The sequence below is a fragment of the Perissodus microlepis genome, chromosome 20 (assembly GCF_051167445.1).
Source record: "Perissodus microlepis isolate ML-2025 ecotype Zambia chromosome 20, ASM5116744v1, whole genome shotgun sequence".
Taxonomy (NCBI): Eukaryota; Metazoa; Chordata; class Actinopteri; order Cichliformes; family Cichlidae; genus Perissodus; species Perissodus microlepis.
In genome coordinates this window covers 31,567,690-31,588,099 of record NC_140480.1, presented here as the reverse complement: position 1 = coordinate 31,588,099, position 20,410 = coordinate 31,567,690, and the positions used below count along the sequence as shown (strand labels likewise).

Sequence of the window (20,410 nt, the reverse complement as noted above, 5' to 3'; positions counted from 1 at the left end):
GATTCAAAGACTCAAATACACATTACAGGACATGAAATAATTTTTAAAAAGATGAACTTCGATAGCTGATTTGAAGATTCACAAAAAAGTCGGGAGTTTTTTTGCCTTTAGTGGATAGACATGGTGTTGATAGACGTGAAAGCAGGATGAGAAAGAGGAGACGAGATGCAAACCTGGGCCTACTGCTCTCCAGCCATACAGTTGCCTGCTCACCCACTGAGCTAAACCGGCACAAGGTTTTTTAATTAGTTGTTTTAATATGCAAACAGAGGGTTACGTGTGAATTAGACACCCCTGAGCAACAAGACATGGGTGCATGTAATTAACACAGCTGAGGACAACCAAACAGTAGCATATCAAAACCCAAATAAAGACATAACTAAAAAAGGCAATGAGCAACCAGTACTAAATCAAGGAGACATTGAAACATGAAAATAAATACTGAAAATGGACTTGAATGGAGAAATTAATGGAGAACAGAGTAAGGGAAGGTTATAAGAGTGTGAACAAAAAGCAGAGAGGAAGGCAGCAAAACTTGAACTTCAAGATATTAAAGAAAAGTTTACTTTAAAGTAGAGATGGACCGATCCTACGTATCGGTATCGGTATCCGATATTACGTATCGGTATCGGTCCGATACTGACGTAAATTACTGGATCGGATATCGGAGAGAAATAAAAAATGTAATCCGATCCATTAAATATCAAAAAAGCACCTCACAAAACTTGCGACACGGTGTAATTCGGCTCATAACCGTAGCACGTCGGAGCAGTGTGCTCACCTGATAGAGCGGCTGTGTGTATTTGTAGTCTCGCTACCAAACCAGCATTTTATCTCCGAGGAAGTGATCCCAGAGAGAAGTAAAGCAAGTGTGTAAGTTCATCTCTGAATGTTTGTAAAGCATTCCCACGTTAAGCTTAACAACCGATATATGGAGCGACTGCCTCTCTCTCGCCCTCCCTCTCCTGTTGCTACTTCAATCGTGAAACTGATTAATGATCAGCTGATCGGCTTTTCTGTCGTGGGTCAAACCTCTGTGACTGAGGCTTAATAATGGACATTTAGCCACTGAATCATGACATTTTACAGAACATCCTCTTTTTATTCTCGTTTTCTTTAAAAAACGAACAAACATCAACGTGGAGCATTCGCAGCTAGGACTTAATCCGAAGCATCTGTTTATTGTGTTGGCTTAAATACACCTTTGTTTTTAAGGAGGTTCTCCAAAATAAACTAGTTTTCTCTTTATTTTTGTAGGGTCTTTAAGGGTATAAAATGCCTTGAAGTGACTGCTGATTTGGCAATATTTAAATAAAACTGAAATTAATTTTAAAAAGGTAAAAACTGAACAAAAAGGAAACAGGGGAACATGTGAGATGCAAAACATAAAATGACAGTAAAAATTAAAATGGACAGAGGAAAACAAAAATAATAAAATCATACTACGTTTTATATATATTATTCAAAGACAGATTGCAGGATGCAGAAACGATGAAACAGAAGGAAAAGGTTGCAAAAGAGTTCAAGTTGCGAATTAAATCATGAACTAATAATCAGTCTGCACATGAATTATTACACTTTCTAATGTGTTTTGTGTTTTTCTCTCAGTCCAGAGTGCAACATGTGAAGGATCTCAGGCAAACCTTCAGTGTGGTGAGGTTTTCTTTTTTGTAACTTTGTTGAATTTCATTTATTGAAATGTAAACATGGTTATTGTTTAATGCTATGATCTCTTCCTCAGAAAAAGGACAGGTTTTAGTTATCCACAGAGCTGATTATGGACGCCGTGACAAAACCACATGCTCTGCTGGACGTCCGGCCTCTGACCTCCAAGATGTCCAGTGCTCAAGTCAGACGAGCACCAATGTTGTAGCTAAAAGGTACAGATTGACTGTCTTTGTTTAGTTTTACTTTTTTTTTTTCTTTTACCAGGCTACACAATGTGCAGTGTGTTAAACCCTTTGCTGACTCACTTTCTATCTGCATTCAAAGTTGTAATGGGAAAAACAGCTGTACTATCTCAGCGAGCAACTCTGTATTTGGAGACCCCTGTGGTGGCACCTACAAGTACCTGGAGGTGGATTATACTTGTCAGTGTAAGTACCTTAAACCAGGGGTGTCCAGCTCCAAACCTCAAGGGCCGGTGTCCTGCAGGTTTTGGACATCACCCAGGGTCAACACACCCAGTGTAAGTGCCTTAAACAGTAATGCACATACAACTCCAAAAAAATTCTGCTAGCGTCCAAAGCAGTCTCAGGGACCATCCTCGTTGATTTCACTGAGTGGGGTCAAACCTTTGTGTCTGAGGCTTTATAATGGACATTCAGATCACGATAACCAATAGGACAGATTCTTTCTTATACTATTTTACTTTTTTACAAAGAGATTTTGGAGAATTTGCAGCTAGTACTTCTTGTTCAAAATATCAGTGTATTGTGTTGACAAGCTGAAGTTGAACTTCAGGCTTAGTTACCCTTTGTATACAAAGGTAGTGCTGCAAAATCAAACTAAACTTTATTTGAACTTTAAAAGTTTAAAGATGAATAAACAAGAAACAAAAAATGTGGAAATGCAAAAAAAAAAATGGCAATAAAAATATGGCATTGGACAGAAAAATAGATTTTAAACATGGATTCAAAGACTCAAATACACATTACAGGACATGAAATAATTTTTAAAAAGATGAACTTCGATAGCTGATTTGAAGATTCACAAAAAAGTCAGGAGTTTTTTTGCCTTTAGTGGATAGACATGGTGTTGATAGACGTGAAAGCAGGATGAGAAAGAGGAGACGAGATGCAAACCTGGGCCTACTGCTCTCCAGCCATACGGCATACGGTTGCCTGCTCACCCACTGAGCTAAACCGGCACAAGGTTTTTTAATTAGGTGTTTTAATATGCAAACAGAGGGTTACGTGTGAATTAGACACCCCTGAGCAACAAGACATGGGTGCATGTAATTAACACAGCTGAGGACAACCAAACAGTAGCATATCAAAACCCAAATAAAGACATAACTAAAAAAGGCAATGAGCAACCAGTACTAAATCAAGGAGACATTGAAACATGAAAATAAATACTGAAAATGGACTTGAATGGAGAAATTAATGGAGAACAGAGTAAGGGAAGGTTATAAGAGTGTGAACAAAAAGCAGAGAGGAAGGCAGCAAAACTTGAACTTCAAGATATTAAAGAAAAGTTTACTTTAAAGTAGAGATGGACCGATCCTACGTATCGGTATCGGTATCCGATATTACGTATCGGTATCGGTCCGATACTGACGTAAATTACTGGATCGGATATCGGAGAGAAATAAAAAATGTAATCCGATCCATTAAATATCAAAAAAGCACCTCACAAAACTTGCGACACGGTGTAATTCGGCTCATAACCGTAGCACGTCGGAGCAGTGTGCTCACCTGATAGAGCGGCTGTGTGTATTTGTAGTCTCGCTACCAAACCAGCATTTTATCTCCGAGGAAGTGATCCCAGAGAGAAGTAAAGCAAGTGTGTAAGTTCATCTCTGAATGTTTGTAAAGCATTCCCACGTTAAGCTTAACAACCGATATATGGAGCGACTGCCTCTCTCTCGCCCTCCCTCTCCTGTTGCTACTTCAATCGTGAAACTGATTAATGATCAGCTGATCGGCTTTTCTGTCGTGGGTCAAACCTCTGTGACTGAGGCTTAATAATGGACATTTAGCCACTGAATCATGACATTTTACAGAACATCCTCTTTTTATTCTCGTTTTCTTTAAAAAACGAACAAACATCAACGTGGAGCATTCGCAGCTAGGACTTAATCCGAAGCATCTGTTTATTGTGTTGGCTTAAATACACCTTTGTTTTTAAGGAGGTTCTCCAAAATAAACTAGTTTTCTCTTTATTTTTGTAGGGTCTTTAAGGGTATAAAATGCCTTGAAGTGACTGCTGATTTGGCAATATTTAAATAAAACTGAAATTAATTTTAAAAAGGTAAAAAATGAACAAAAAGGAAACAGGGGAACATGTGAGATGCAAAACATAAAATGACAGTAAAAATTAAAATGGACAGAGGAAAACAAAAATAATAAAATCATACTACGTTTTATATATATTATTCAAAGACAGATTGCAGGATGCAGAAACGATGAAACAGAAGGAAAAGGTTGCAAAAGAGTTCAAGTTGCGAATTAAATCATGAACTAATAATCAGTCTGCACATGAATTATTACACTTTCTAATGTGTTTTGTGTTTTTCTCTCAGTCCCGAGTGCAACATGTGAAGGATCTCAGGCAAACCTTCAGTGTGGTGAGGTTTTCTTTTTTGTAACTTTGTTGAATTTCATTTATTGAAATGTAAACATGGTTATTGTTTAATGCTATGATCTCTTCCTCAGAAAAAGGACAGGTTTTAGTTATCCACAGAGCTGATTATGGACGCCGTGACAAAACCACATGCTCTGCTGGACGTCCGGCCTCTCAGCTCCAAAATGTCCAGTGCTCAAGTCAGACGAGCTCCAATGTTGTAGCTAAAAGGTACAGATTGACTGTCTTTGTTTAGTTTTACTTTTTTTTTCTTTTACCAGGCTACACAATGTGCAGTGTGTTAAACCCTTTGCTGACTCACTTTCTATCTGCATTCAAAGTTGTAATGGGAAAAACAGCTGTACTATCTCAGCGAGCAACTCTGTATTTGGAGACCCCTGTGGTGGCACCTACAAGTACCTGGAGGTGGATTATACTTGTCAGTGTAAGTACCTTAAACCAGGGGTGTCCAGCTCCAAACCTCAAGGGCCGGTGTCCTGCAGGTTTTGGACATCACCCAGGGTCAACACACCCAGTGTAAGTGCCTTAAACAGTAATGCACATACAACTCCAAAACAATTCTGCTAGCGTCCAAAGCAGTCTCAGGGACCATCCTCGTTGACTTCACTGAGTGGGGTCAAACCTCTGTGTCTGAGGCTTTATAATGGACATTCAGATCACGATAACCAATAGGACAGATTCTTTCTTATACTATTTTACTTTTTTACAAAGAGATTTTGGAGAATTTGCAGCTAGTACTTCTTGTTCAAAATATCAGTGTATTGTGTTGACAAGCTGAAGTTGAACTTCAGGCTTAGTTACCCTTTGTATACCAAGGTTTTGCTGCAAAATCAAACTAAACTTTATTTGAACTTTAAAAGTTTAAAGATGAACAAACAAGAAACAAAAAATGTGGAAATGCAAAAAAAAAAAAATGGCAATAAAAATATGGCATTGGACAGAAAAATAGATTTTAAACATGGATTCAAAGACTCAAATACACATTACAGGACATGAAATAATTTTTAAAAAGATGAACTTCGATAGCTGATTTGAAGATTCACAAAAAAGTCGGGAGTTTTTTTGCCTTTAGTGGATAGACATGGTGTTGATAGACGTGAAAGCAGGATGAGAAAGAGGAGACGAGATGCAAACCTGGGCCTACTGCTCTCCAGCCATACGGTTGCCTGCTCACCCACTGAGCTAAACCGGCACAAGGTTTTTTAATTAGTTGTTTTAATATGCAAACAGAGGGTTACGTGTGAATTAGACACCCCTGAGCAACAAGACATGGGTGCATGTAATTAACACAGCTGAGGACAACCAAACAGTAGCATATCAAAACCCAAATACAGACATAACTAAAAAAGGCAATGAGCAACCAGTACTAAATCAAGGAGACATTGAAACATGAAAATAAATACTGAAAATGGACTTGAATGGAGAAATTAATGGAGAACAGAGTAAGGGAAGGTTATAAGAGTGTGAACAAAAAGCAGAGAGGAAGGCAGCAAAACTTGAACTTCAAGATATTAAAGAAAAGTTTACTTTAAAGTAGAGATGGACCGATCCTACGTATCGGTATCGGTATCCGATATTACGTATCGGTATCGGTCCGATACTGACGTAAATTACTGGATCGGATATCGGAGAGAAATAAAAAATGTAATCCGATCCATTAAATATCAAAAAAGCACCTCACAAAACTTGCGACACGGTGTAATTCGGCTCATAACCGTAGCACGTCGGAGCAGTGTGCTCACCTGATAGAGCGGCTGTGTGTATTTGTAGTCTCGCTACCAAACCAGCATTTTATCTCCGAGGAAGTGATCCCAGAGAGAAGTAAAGCAAGTGTGTAAGTTCATCTCTGAATGTTTGTAAAGCATTCCCACGTTAAGCTTAACAACCGATATATGGAGCGACTGCCTCTCTCTCGCCCTCCCTCTCCTGTTGCTACTTCAATCGTGAAACTGATTAATGATCAGCTGATCGGCTTTTCTGTCGTGGGTCAAACCTCTGTGACTGAGGCTTAATAATGGACATTTAGCCACTGAATCATGACATTTTACAGAACATCCTCTTTTTATTCTCGTTTTCTTTAAAAAACGAACAAACATCAACGTGGAGCATTCGCAGCTAGGACTTAATCCGAAGCATCTGTTTATTGTGTTGGCTTAAATACACCTTTGTTTTTAAGGAGGTTCTCCAAAATAAACTAGTTTTCTCTTTATTTTTGTAGGGTCTTTAAGGGTATAAAATGCCTTGAAGTGACTGCTGATTTGGCAATATTTAAATAAAACTGAAATTAATTTTAAAAAGGTAAAAAATGAACAAAAAGGAAACAGGGGAACATGTGAGATGCAAAACATAAAATGACAGTAAAAATTAAAATGGACAGAGGAAAACAAAAATAATAAAATCATACTACGTTTTATATATATTATTCAAAGACAGATTGCAGGATGCAGAAACGATGAAACAGAAGGAAAAGGTTGCAAAAGAGTTCAAGTTGCGAATTAAATCATGAACTAATAATCAGTCTGCACATGAATTATTACACTTTCTAATGTCTTTTGTGTTTTTCTCTCAGTCCCGAGTGCAACATGTGAAGGATCTCAGGCAAACCTTCAGTGTGGTGAGGTTTTCTTTTTTGTAACTTTGTTGAATTTCATTTATTGAAATGTAAACATGGTTATTGTTTAATGCTATGATCTCTTCCTCAGAAAAAGGACAGGTTTTAGTTATCCACAGAGCTGATTATGGACGCCGTGACAAAACCACATGCTCTGCTGGACGTCCGGCCTCTGACCTCCAAGATGTCCAGTGCTCAAGTCAGACGAGCACCAATGTTGTAGCTAAAAGGTACAGATTGACTGTCTTTGTTTAGTTTTACTTTTTTTTTTTCTTTTACCAGGCTACACAATGTGCAGTGTGTTAAACCCTTTGCTGACTCACTTTCTATCTGCATTCAAAGTTGTAATGGGAAAAACAGCTGTACTATCTCAGCGAGCAACTCTGTATTTGGAGACCCCTGTGGTGGCACCTACAAGTACCTGGAGGTGGATTATACTTGTCAGTGTAAGTACCTTAAACCAGGGGTGTCCAGCTCCAAACCTCAAGGGCCGGTGTCCTGCAGGTTTTGGACATCACCCAGGGTCAACACACCCAGTGTAAGTGCCTTAAACAGTAATGCACATACAACTCCAAAAAAATTCTGCTAGCGTCCAAAGCAGTCTCAGGGACCATCCTCGTTGATTTCACTGAGTGGGGTCAAACCTCTGTGTCTGAGGCTTTATAATGGACATTCAGATCACGATAACCAATAGGACAGATTCTTTCTTATACTATTTTACTTTTTTACAAAGAGATTTTGGAGAATTTGCAGCTAGTACTTCTTGTTCAAAATATCAGTGTATTGTGTTGACAAGCTGAAGTTGAACTTCAGGCTTAGTTACCCTTTGTATACAAAGGTAGTGCTGCAAAATCAAACTAAACTTTATTTGAACTTTAAAAGTTTAAAGATGAATAAACAAGAAACAAAAAATGTGGAAATGCAAAAAAAAAAAATGGCAATAAAAATATGGCATTGGACAGAAAAATAGATTTTAAACATGGATTCAAAGACTCAAATACACATTACAGGACATGAAATAATTTTTAAAAAGATGAACTTCGATAGCTGATTTGAAGATTCACAAAAAAGTCGGGAGTTTTTTTGCCTTTAGTGGATAGACATGGTGTTGATAGACGTGAAAGCAGGATGAGAAAGAGGAGACGAGATGCAAACCTGGGCCTACTGCTCTCCAGCCATACGGCATACGGTTGCCTGCTCACCCACTGAGCTAAACCGGCACAAGGTTTTTTAATTAGGTGTTTTAATATGCAAACAGAGGGTTACGTGTGAATTAGACACCCCTGAGCAACAAGACATGGGTGCATGTAATTAACACAGCTGAGGACAACCAAACAGTAGCATATCAAAACCCAAATAAAGACATAACTAAAAAAGGCAATGAGCAACCAGTACTAAATCAAGGAGACATTGAAACATGAAAATAAATACTGAAAATGGACTTGAATGGAGAAATTAATGGAGAACAGAGTAAGGGAAGGTTATAAGAGTGTGAACAAAAAGCAGAGAGGAAGGCAGCAAAACTTGAACTTCAAGATATTAAAGAAAAGTTTACTTTAAAGTAGAGATGGACCGATCCTACGTATCGGTATCGGTATCCGATATTACGTATCGGTATCGGTCCGATACTGACGTAAATTACTGGATCGGATATCGGAGAGAAATAAAAAATGTAATCCGATCCATTAAATATCAAAAAAGCACCTCACAAAACTTGCGACACGGTGTAATTCGGCTCATAACCGTAGCACGTCGGAGCAGTGTGCTCACCTGATAGAGCGGCTGTGTGTATTTGTAGTCTCGCTACCAAACCAGCATTTTATCTCCGAGGAAGTGATCCCAGAGAGAAGTAAAGCAAGTGTGTAAGTTCATCTCTGAATGTTTGTAAAGCATTCCCACGTTAAGCTTAACAACCGATATATGGAGCGACTGCCTCTCTCTCGCCCTCCCTCTCCTGTTGCTACTTCAATCGTGAAACTGATTAATGATCAGCTGATCGGCTTTTCTGTCATGGGTCAAACCTCTGTGACTGAGGCTTAATAATGGACATTTAGCCACTGAATCATGACATTTTACAGAACATCCTCTTTTTATTCTCGTTTTCTTTAAAAAACGAACAAACATCAACGTGGAGCATTCGCAGCTAGGACTTAATCCGAAACATCTGTTTATTGTGTTGGCTTAAATACACCTTTGTTTTTAAGGAGGTTCTCCAAAATAAACTAGTTTTCTCTTTATTTTTGTAGGGTCTTTAAGGGTATAAAATGCCTTGAAGTGACTGCTGATTTGGCAATATTTAAATAAAACTGAAATTAATTTTAAAAAGGTAAAAAATGAACAAAAAGGAAACAGGGGAACATGTGAGATGCAAAACATAAAATGACAGTAAAAATTAAAATGGACAGAGGAAAACAAAAATAATAAAATCATACTACGTTTTATATATATTATTCAAAGACAGATTGCAGGATGCAGAAACGATGAAACAGAAGGAAAAGGTTGCAAAAGAGTTCAAGTTGCGAATTAAATCATGAACTAATAATCAGTCTGCACATGAATTATTACACTTTCTAATGTGTTTTGTGTTTTTCTCTCAGTCCCGAGTGCAACATGTGAAGGATCTCAGGCAAACCTTCAGTGTGGTGAGGTTTTCTTTTTTGTAACTTTGTTGAATTTCATTTATTGAAATGTAAACATGGTTATTGTTTAATGCTATGATCTCTTCCTCAGAAAAAGGACAGGTTTTAGTTATCCACAGAGCTGATTATGGACGCCGTGACAAAACCACATGCTCTGCTGGACGTCCGGCCTCTGACCTCCAAGATGTCCAGTGCTCAAGTCAGACGAGCACCAATGTTGTAGCTAAAAGGTACAGATTGACTGTCTTTGTTTAGTTTTACTTTTTTTTTTTCTTTTACCAGGCTACACAATGTGCAGTGTGTTAAACCCTTTGCTGACTCACTTTCTATCTTCATTCAAAGTTGTAATGGGAAAAACAGCTGTACTATCTCAGCGAGCAACTCTGTATTTGGAGACCCCTGTGGTGGCACCTACAAGTACCTGGAGGTGGATTATACTTGTCAGTGTAAGTACCTTAAACCAGGGGTGTCCAGCTCCAAACCTCAAGGGCCGGTGTCCTGCAGGTTTTGGACATCACCCAGGGTCAACACACCCAGTGTAAGTGCCTTAAACAGTAATGCACATACAACTCCAAAAAAATTCTGCTAGCGTCCAAAGCAGTCTCAGGGACCATCCTCGTTGATTTCACTGAGTGGGGTCAAACCTCTGTGTCTGAGGCTTTATAATGGACATTCAGATCACGATAACCAATAGGACAGATTCTTTCTTATACTATTTTACTTTTTTACAAAGAGATTTTGGAGAATTTGCAGCTAGTACTTCTTGTTCAAAATATCAGTGTATTGTGTTGACAAGCTGAAGTTGAACTTCAGGCTTAGTTACCCTTTGTATACAAAGGTAGTGCTGCAAAATCAAACTAAACTTTATTTGAACTTTAAAAGTTTAAAGATGAATAAACAAGAAACAAAAAATGTGGAAATGCAAAAAAAAAAAATGGCAATAAAAATATGGCATTGGACAGAAAAATAGATTTTAAACATGGATTCAAAGACTCAAATACACATTACAGGACATGAAATAATTTTTAAAAAGATGAACTTCGATAGCTGATTTGAAGATTCACAAAAAAGTCGGGAGTTTTTTTGCCTTTAGTGGATAGACATGGTGTTGATAGACGTGAAAGCAGGATGAGAAAGAGGAGACGAGATGCAAACCTGGGCCTACTGCTCTCCAGCCATACGGCATACGGTTGCCTGCTCACCCACTGAGCTAAACCGGCACAAGGTTTTTTAATTAGGTGTTTTAATATGCAAACAGAGGGTTACGTGTGAATTAGACACCCCTGAGCAACAAGACATGGGTGCATGTAATTAACACAGCTGAGGACAACCAAACAGTAGCATATCAAAACCCAAATAAAGACATAACTAAAAAAGGCAATGAGCAACCAGTACTAAATCAAGGAGACATTGAAACATGAAAATAAATACTGAAAATGGACTTGAATGGAGAAATTAATGGAGAACAGAGTAAGGGAAGGTTATAAGAGTGTGAACAAAAAGCAGAGAGGAAGGCAGCAAAACTTGAACTTCAAGATATTAAAGAAAAGTTTACTTTAAAGTAGAGATGGACCGATCCTACGTATCGGTATCGGTATCCGATATTACGTATCGGTATCGGTCCGATACTGACGTAAATTACTGGATCGGATATCGGAGAGAAATAAAAAATGTAATCCGATCCATTAAATATCAAAAAAGCACCTCACAAAACTTGCGACACGGTGTAATTCGGCTCATAACCGTAGCACGTCGGAGCAGTGTGCTCACCTGATAGAGCGGCTGTGTGTATTTGTAGTCTCGCTACCAAACCAGCATTTTATCTCCGAGGAAGTGATCCCAGAGAGAAGTAAAGCAAGTGTGTAAGTTCATCTCTGAATGTTTGTAAAGCATTCCCACGTTAAGCTTAACAACCGATATATGGAGCGACTGCCTCTCTCTCGCCCTCCCTCTCCTGTTGCTACTTCAATCGTGAAACTGATTAATGATCAGCTGATCGGCTTTTCTGTCATGGGTCAAACCTCTGTGACTGAGGCTTAATAATGGACATTTAGCCACTGAATCATGACATTTTACAGAACATCCTCTTTTTATTCTCGTTTTCTTTAAAAAACGAACAAACATCAACGTGGAGCATTCGCAGCTAGGACTTAATCCGAAACATCTGTTTATTGTGTTGGCTTAAATACACCTTTGTTTTTAAGGAGGTTCTCCAAAATAAACTAGTTTTCTCTTTATTTTTGTAGGGTCTTTAAGGGTATAAAATGCCTTGAAGTGACTGCTGATTTGGCAATATTTAAATAAAACTGAAATTAATTTTAAAAAGGTAAAAAATGAACAAAAAGGAAACAGGGGAACATGTGAGATGCAAAACATAAAATGACAGTAAAAATTAAAATGGACAGAGGAAAACAAAAATAATAAAATCATACTACGTTTTATATATATTATTCAAAGACAGATTGCAGGATGCAGAAACGATGAAACAGAAGGAAAAGGTTGCAAAAGAGTTCAAGTTGCGAATTAAATCATGAACTAATAATCAGTCTGCACATGAATTATTACACTTTCTAATGTGTTTTGTGTTTTTCTCTCAGTCCCGAGTGCAACATGTGAAGGATCTCAGGCAAACCTTCAGTGTGGTGAGGTTTTCTTTTTTGTAACTTTGTTGAATTTCATTTATTGAAATGTAAACATGGTTATTGTTTAATGCTATGATCTCTTCCTCAGAAAAAGGACAGGTTTTAGTTATCCACAGAGCTGATTATGGACGCCGTGACAAAACCACATGCTCTGCTGGACGTCCGGCCTCTGACCTCCAAGATGTCCAGTGCTCAAGTCAGACGAGCACCAATGTTGTAGCTAAAAGGTACAGATTGACTGTCTTTGTTTAGTTTTACTTTTTTTTTTTCTTTTACCAGGCTACACAATGTGCAGTGTGTTAAACCCTTTGCTGACTCACTTTCTATCTGCATTCAAAGTTGTAATGGGAAAAACAGCTGTACTATCTCAGCGAGCAACTCTGTATTTGGAGACCCCTGTGGTGGCACCTACAAGTACCTGGAGGTGGATTATACTTGTCAGTGTAAGTACCTTAAACCAGGGGTGTCCAGCTCCAAACCTCAAGGGCCGGTGTCCTGCAGGTTTTGGACATCACCCAGGGTCAACACACCCAGTGTACGTGCCTTAAACAGTAATGCACATACAACTCCAAAAAAATTCTGCTAGCGTCCAAAGCAGTCTCAGGGACCATCCTCGTTGATTTCACTGAGTGGGGTCAAACCTCTGTGTCTGAGGCTTTATAATGGACATTCAGATCACGATAACCAATAGGACAGATTCTTTCTTATACTATTTTACTTTTTTACAAAGAGATTTTGGAGAATTTGCAGCTAGTACTTCTTGTTCAAAATATCAGTGTATTGTGTTGACAAGCTGAAGTTGAACTTCAGGCTTAGTTACCCTTTGTATACAAAGGTAGTGCTGCAAAATCAAACTAAACTTTATTTGAACTTTAAAAGTTTAAAGATGAATAAACAAGAAACAAAAAATGTGGAAATGCAAAAAAAAAAAATGGCAATAAAAATATGGCATTGGACAGAAAAATAGATTTTAAACATGGATTCAAAGACTCAAATACACATTACAGGACATGAAATAATTTTTAAAAAGATGAACTTCGATAGCTGATTTGAAGATTCACAAAAAAGTCGGGAGTTTTTTTGCCTTTAGTGGATAGACATGGTGTTGATAGACGTGAAAGCAGGATGAGAAAGAGGAGACGAGATGCAAACCTGGGCCTACTGCTCTCCAGCCATACGGCATACGGTTGCCTGCTCACCCACTGAGCTAAACCGGCACAAGGTTTTTTAATTAGGTGTTTTAATATGCAAACAGAGGGTTACGTGTGAATTAGACACCCCTGAGCAACAAGACATGGGTGCATGTAATTAACACAGCTGAGGACAACCAAACAGTAGCATATCAAAACCCAAATAAAGACATAACTAAAAAAGGCAATGAGCAACCAGTACTAAATCAAGGAGACATTGAAACATGAAAATAAATACTGAAAATGGACTTGAATGGAGAAATTAATGGAGAACAGAGTAAGGGAAGGTTATAAGAGTGTGAACAAAAAGCAGAGAGGAAGGCAGCAAAACTTGAACTTCAAGATATTAAAGAAAAGTTTACTTTAAAGTAGAGATGGACCGATCCTACGTATCGGTATCGGTATCCGATATTACGTATCGGTATCGGTCCGATACTGACGTAAATTACTGGATCGGATATCGGAGAGAAATAAAAAATGTAATCCGATCCATTAAATATCAAAAAAGCACCTCACAAAACTTGCGACACGGTGTAATTCGGCTCATAACCGTAGCACGTCGGAGCAGTGTGCTCACCTGATAGAGCGGCTGTGTGTATTTGTAGTCTCGCTACCAAACCAGCATTTTATCTCCGAGGAAGTGATCCCAGAGAGAAGTAAAGCAAGTGTGTAAGTTCATCTCTGAATGTTTGTAAAGCATTCCCACGTTAAGCTTAACAACCGATATATGGAGCGACTGCCTCTCTCTCGCCCTCCCTCTCCTGTTGCTACTTCAATCGTGAAACTGATTAATGATCAGCTGATCGGCTTTTCTGTCATGGGTCAAACCTCTGTGACTGAGGCTTAATAATGGACATTTAGCCACTGAATCATGACATTTTACAGAACATCCTCTTTTTATTCTCGTTTTCTTTAAAAAACGAACAAACATCAACGTGGAGCATTCGCAGCTAGGACTTAATCCGAAACATCTGTTTATTGTGTTGGCTTAAATACACCTTTGTTTTTAAGGAGGTTCTCCAAAATAAACTAGTTTTCTCTTTATTTTTGTAGGGTCTTTAAGGGTATAAAATGCCTTGAAGTGACTGCTGATTTGGCAATATTTAAATAAAACTGAAATTAATTTTAAAAAGGTAAAAAATGAACAAAAAGGAAACAGGGGAACATGTGAGATGCAAAACATAAAATGACAGTAAAAATTAAAATGGACAGAGGAAAACAAAAATAATAAAATCATACTACGTTTTATATATATTATTCAAAGACAGATTGCAGGATGCAGAAACGATGAAACAGAAGGAAAAGGTTGCAAAAGAGTTCAAGTTGCGAATTAAATCATGAACTAATAATCAGTCTGCACATGAATTATTACACTTTCTAATGTGTTTTGTGTTTTTCTCTCAGTCCCGAGTGCAACATGTGAAGGATCTCAGGCAAACCTTCAGTGTGGTGAGGTTTTCTTTTTTGTAACTTTGTTGAATTTCATTTATTGAAATGTAAACATGGTTATTGTTTAATGCTATGATCTCTTCCTCAGAAAAAGGACAGGTTTTAGTTATCCACAGAGCTGATTATGGACGCCGTGACAAAACCACATGCTCTGCTGGACGTCCGGCCTCTGACCTCCAAGATGTCCAGTGCTCAAGTCAGACGAGCACCAATGTTGTAGCTAAAAGGTACAGATTGACTGTCTTTGTTTAGTTTTACTTTTTTTTTTTCTTTTACCAGGCTACACAATGTGCAGTGTGTTAAACCCTTTGCTGACTCACTTTCTATCTGCATTCAAAGTTGTAATGGGAAAAACAGCTGTACTATCTCAGCGAGCAACTCTGTATTTGGAGACCCCTGTGGTGGCACCTACAAGTACCTGGAGGTGGATTATACTTGTCAGTGTAAGTACCTTAAACCAGGGGTGTCCAGCTCCAAACCTCAAGGGCCGGTGTCCTGCAGGTTTTGGACATCACCCAGGGTCAACACACCCAGTGTACGTGCCTTAAACAGTAATGCACATACAACTCCAAAAAAATTCTGCTAGCGTCCAAAGCAGTCTCAGGGACCATCCTCGTTGATTTCACTGAGTGGGGTCAAACCTCTGTGTCTGAGGCTTTATAATGGACATTCAGATCACGATAACCAATAGGACAGATTCTTTCTTATACTATTTTACTTTTTTACAAAGAGATTTTGGAGAATTTGCAGCTAGTACTTCTTGTTCAAAATATCAGTGTATTGTGTTGACAAGCTGAAGTTGAACTTCAGGCTTAGTTACCCTTTGTATACAAAGGTAGTGCTGCAAAATCAAACTAAACTTTATTTGAACTTTAAAAGTTTAAAGATGAATAAACAAGAAACAAAAAATGTGGAAATGCAAAAAAAAAAAATGGCAATAAAAATATGGCATTGGACAGAAAAATAGATTTTAAACATGGATTCAAAGACTCAAATACACATTACAGGACATGAAATAATTTTTAAAAAGATGAACTTCGATAGCTGATTTGAAGATTCACAAAAAAGTCGGGAGTTTTTTTGCCTTTAGTGGATAGACATGGTGTTGATAGACGTGAAAGCAGGATGAGAAAGAGGAGACGAGATGCAAACCTGGGCCTACTGCTCTCCAGCCATACGGCATACGGTTGCCTGCTCACCCACTGAGCTAAACCGGCACAAGGTTTTTTAATTAGGTGTTTTAATATGCAAACAGAGGGTTACGTGTGAATTAGACACCCCTGAGCAACAAGACATGGGTGCATGTAATTAACACAGCTGAGGACAACCAAACAGTAGCATATCAAAACCCAAATAAAGACATAACTAAAAAAGGCAATGAGCAACCAGTACTAAATCAAGGAGACATTGAAACATGAAAATAAATACTGAAAATGGACTTGAATGGAGAAATTAATGGAGAACAGAGTAAGGGAAGGTTATAAGAGTGTGAACAAAAAGCAGAGAGGAAGGCAGCAAAACTTGAACTTCAAGATATTAAAGAAAAGTTTACTTTAAAGTAGAGATGGACCGATCCTACGTATCGGTATCGGTATCCGATATTACGTATCGGTATCGGTCCGATACTGACGTAAATTACTGGATCGGATATCGGAGAGAAATAAAAAATGTAATCCGATCCATTAAATATCAAAAAAGCACCTCACAAAACTTGCGACACGGTGTAATTCGGCTCATAACCGTAGCACGTCGGAGCAGTGTGCTCACCTGATAGAGCGGCTGTGTGTATTTGTAGTCTCGCTACCAAACCAGCATTTTATCTCCGAGGAAGTGATCCCAGAGAGAAGTAAAGCAAGTGTGTAAGTTCATCTCTGAATGTTTGTAAAGCATTCCCACGTTAAGCTTAACAACCGATATATGGAGCGACTGCCTCTCTCTCGCCCTCCCTCTCCTGTTGCTACTTCAATCGTGAAACTGATTAATGATCAGCTGATCGGCTTTTCTGTCGTGGGTCAAACCTCTGTGACTGAGGCTTAATAATGGACATTTAGCCACTGAATCATGACATTTTACAGAACATCCTCTTTTTATTCTCGTTTTCTTTAAAAAACGAACAAACATCAACGTGGAGCATTCGCAGCTAGGACTTAATCCGAAACATCTGTTTATTGTGTTGGCTTAAATACACCTTTGTTTTTAAGGAGGTTCTCCAAAATAAACTAGTTTTCTCTTTATTTTTGTAGGGTCTTTAAGGGTATAAAATGCCTTGAAGTGACTGCTGATTTGGCAATATTTAAATAAAACTGAAATTAATTTTAAAAAGGTAAAAACTGAACAAAAAGGAAACAGGGGAACATGTGAGATGCAAAACATAAAATGACAGTAAAAATTAAAATGGACAGAGGAAAACAAAAATAATAAAATCATACTACGTTTTATATATATTATTCAAAGACAGATTGCAGGATGCAGAAACGATGAAACAGAAGGAAAAGGTTGCAAAAGAGTTCAAGTTGCGAATTAAATCATGAACTAATAATCAGTCTGCACATGAATTATTACACTTTCTAATGTGTTTTGTGTTTTTCTCTCAGTCCCGAGTGCAACATGTGAAGGATCTCAGGCAAACCTTCAGTGTGGTGAGGTTTTCTTTTTTGTAACTTTGTTGAATTTCATTTATTGAAATGTAAACATGGTTATTGTTTAATGCTATGATCTCTTCCTCAGAAAAAGGACAGGTTTTAGTTATCCACAGAGCTGATTATGGACGCCGTGACAAAACCACATGCTCTGCTGGACGTCCGGCCTCTGACCTCCAAGATGTCCAGTGCTCAAGTCAGACGAGCACCAATGTTGTAGCTAAAAGGTACAGATTGACTGTCTTTGTTTAGTTTTACTTTTTTTTTTTCTTTTACCAGGCTACACAATGTGCAGTGTGTTAAACCCTTTGCTGACTCACTTTCTATCTTCATTCAAAGTTGTAATGGGAAAAACAGCTGTACTATCTCAGCGAGCAACTCTGTATTTGGAGACCCCTGTGGTGGCACCTACAAGTACCTGGAGGTGGATTATACTTGTCAGTGTAAGTACCTTAAACCAGGGGTGTCCAGCTCCAAACCTCAAGGGCCGGTGTCCTGCAGGTTTTGGACATCACCCAGGGTCAACACACCCAGTGTAAGTGCCTTAAACAGTAATGCACATACAACTCCAAAACAATTCTGCTAGCGTCCAAAGCAGTCTCAGGGACCATCCTCGTTGATTTCACTGAGTGGGGTCAAACCTCTGTGTCTGAGGCTTTATAATGGACATTCAGATCACGATAACCAATAGGACAGATTCTTTCTTATACTATTTTACTTTTTTACAAAGAGATTTTGGAGAATTTGCAGCTAGTACTTCTTGTTCAAAATATCAGTGTATTGTGTTGACAAGCTGAAGTTGAACTTCAGGCTTAGTTACCCTTTGTATACCAAGGTTTTGCTGCAAAATCAAACTAAACTTTATTTGAACTTTAAAAGTTTAAAGATGAACAAACAACAAACAAAAAATGTGGAAATGCAAAAAAAAAAAAATGGCAATAAAAATATGGCATTGGACAGAAAAATAGATTTTAAACATGGATTCAAAGACTCAAATACACATTACAGGACATGAAATAATTTTTAAAAAGATGAACTTCGATAGCTGATTTGAAGATTCACAAAAAAGTCGGGAGTTTTTTTGCCTTTAGTGGATAGACATGGTGTTGATAGACGTGAAAGCAGGATGAGAAAGAGGAGACGAGATGCAAACCTGGGCCTACTGCTCTCCAGCCATACGGCATACGGTTGCCTGCTCACCCACTGAGCTAAACCGGCACAAGGTTTTTTAATTAGTTGTTTTAATATGCAAACAGAGGGTTACGTGGGAATTAGACACCCCTGAGCAACAAGACATGGGTGCATGTAATTAACACAGCTGAGGACAACCAAACAGTAGCATATCAAAACCCAAATACAGACATAACTAAAAAAGGCAATGAGCAACCAGTACTAAATCAAGGAGACGTTGAAACATGAAAATAAATACTGAAAATGGACTTGAATGGAGAAATTAATGGAGAACAGAGTAAGGGAAGGTTATAAGAGTGTGGACAAAAAGCAGAGAGGAAGGCAGCAAAACTTGAACTTCAAGATATTAAAGAAAAGTTTACTTTAAAGTAGAGATGGACCGATCCTACGTATCGGTATCGGTATCCGATATTACGTATCGGTATCGGTCCGATACTGACGTAAATTACTGGATCGGATATCGGAGAGAAATAAAAAATGTAATCCGATCCATTAAATATCAAAAAAGCACCTCACAAAACTTGCGACACGGTGTAATTCGGCTCATAACCGTAGCACGTCGGAGCAGTGTGCTCACCTGATAGAGCGGCTGTGTGTATTTGTAGTCTCGCTACCAAACCAGCATTTTATCTCCGAGGAAGTGATCCCAGAGAGAAGTAAAGCAAGTGTGTAAGTTCATCTCTGAATGTTTGTAAAGCATTCCCACGTTAAGCTTAACAACCGATATATGGAGCGACTGCCTCTCTCTCGCCCTCCCTCTCCTGTTGCTACTTCAATCGTGAAACTGATTAATGATCAGCTGATCGGCTTTTCTGTCATGGGTCAAACCTCTGTGACTGAGGCTTAATAATGGACATTTAGCCACTGAATCATGACATTTTACAGAACATCCTCTTTTTATTCTCGTTTTCTTTAAAAAACGAACAAACATCAACGTGGAGCATTCGCAGCTAGGACTTAATCCGAAACATCTGTTTATTGTGTTGGCTTAAATACACCTTTGTTTTTAAGGAGGTTCTCCAAAATAAACTAGTTTTCTCTTTATTTTTGTAGGGTCTTTAAGGGTATAAAATGCCTTGAAGTGACTGCTGATTTGGCAATATTTAAATAAAACTGAAATTAATTTTAAAAAGGTAAAAAATGAACAAAAAGGAAACAGGGGAACATGTGAGATGCAAAACATAAAATGACAGTAAAAATTAAAATGGACAGAGGAAAACAAAAATAATAAAATCATACTACGTTTTATATATATTATTCAAAGACAGATTGCAGGATGCAGAAACGATGAAACAGAAGGAAAAGGTTGCAAAAGAGTTCAAGTTGCGAATTAAATCATGAACTAATAATCAGTCTGCACATGAATTATTACACTTTCTAATGTCTTTTGTGTTTTTCTCTCAGTCCCGAGTGCAACATGTGAAGGATCTCAGGCAAACCTTCAGTGTGGTGAGGTTTTCTTTTTTGTAACTTTGTTGAATTTCATTTATTGAAATGTAAACATGGTTATTGTTTAATGCTATGATCTCTTCCTCAGAAAAAGGACAGGTTTTAGTTATCCACAGAGCTGATTATGGACGCCGTGACAAAACCACATGCTCTGCTGGACGTCCGGCCTCTGACCTCCAAGATGTCCAGTGCTCAAGTCAGACGAGCTCCAATGTTGTAGCTAAAAGGTACAGATTGACTGTCTTTGTTTAGTTTTACTTTTTTTTTTTCTTTTACCAGGCTACACAATGTG

General features: G+C 38.2%; 1 protein-coding gene and 1 long non-coding RNA gene across 2 annotated transcripts in view; both read left to right on the top strand.

Annotated features, from left to right (window-relative positions):
• LOC146364937 (uncharacterized) overlaps nucleotides 1-4,291 on the top strand; it is a 42,608-nt gene extending 38,317 nt beyond the window's left edge. Inside the window, exons 46-48 of the mRNA XM_084916408.1 lie at nucleotides 1,609-1,653; nucleotides 1,742-1,880; nucleotides 1,993-4,291. Coding sequence (XP_084772534.1) covers nucleotides 1,609-1,653; nucleotides 1,742-1,880; nucleotides 1,993-2,239 — 431 coding nt within the window. The 3' untranslated portion in view covers nucleotides 2,240-4,291. The remainder of the gene's footprint in view (nucleotides 1-1,608; nucleotides 1,654-1,741; nucleotides 1,881-1,992) is intronic.
• A 605-nt stretch (nucleotides 4,292-4,896) lies between these two features.
• Nucleotides 4,897-20,410, top strand: part of LOC146364936 (uncharacterized) — a 33,678-nt gene continuing 18,164 nt past the window's right edge. The window contains exon 1 of the long non-coding RNA XR_014798862.1: nucleotides 4,897-20,345. This is a non-coding gene — a long non-coding RNA (uncharacterized LOC146364936). The remainder of the gene's footprint in view (nucleotides 20,346-20,410) is intronic.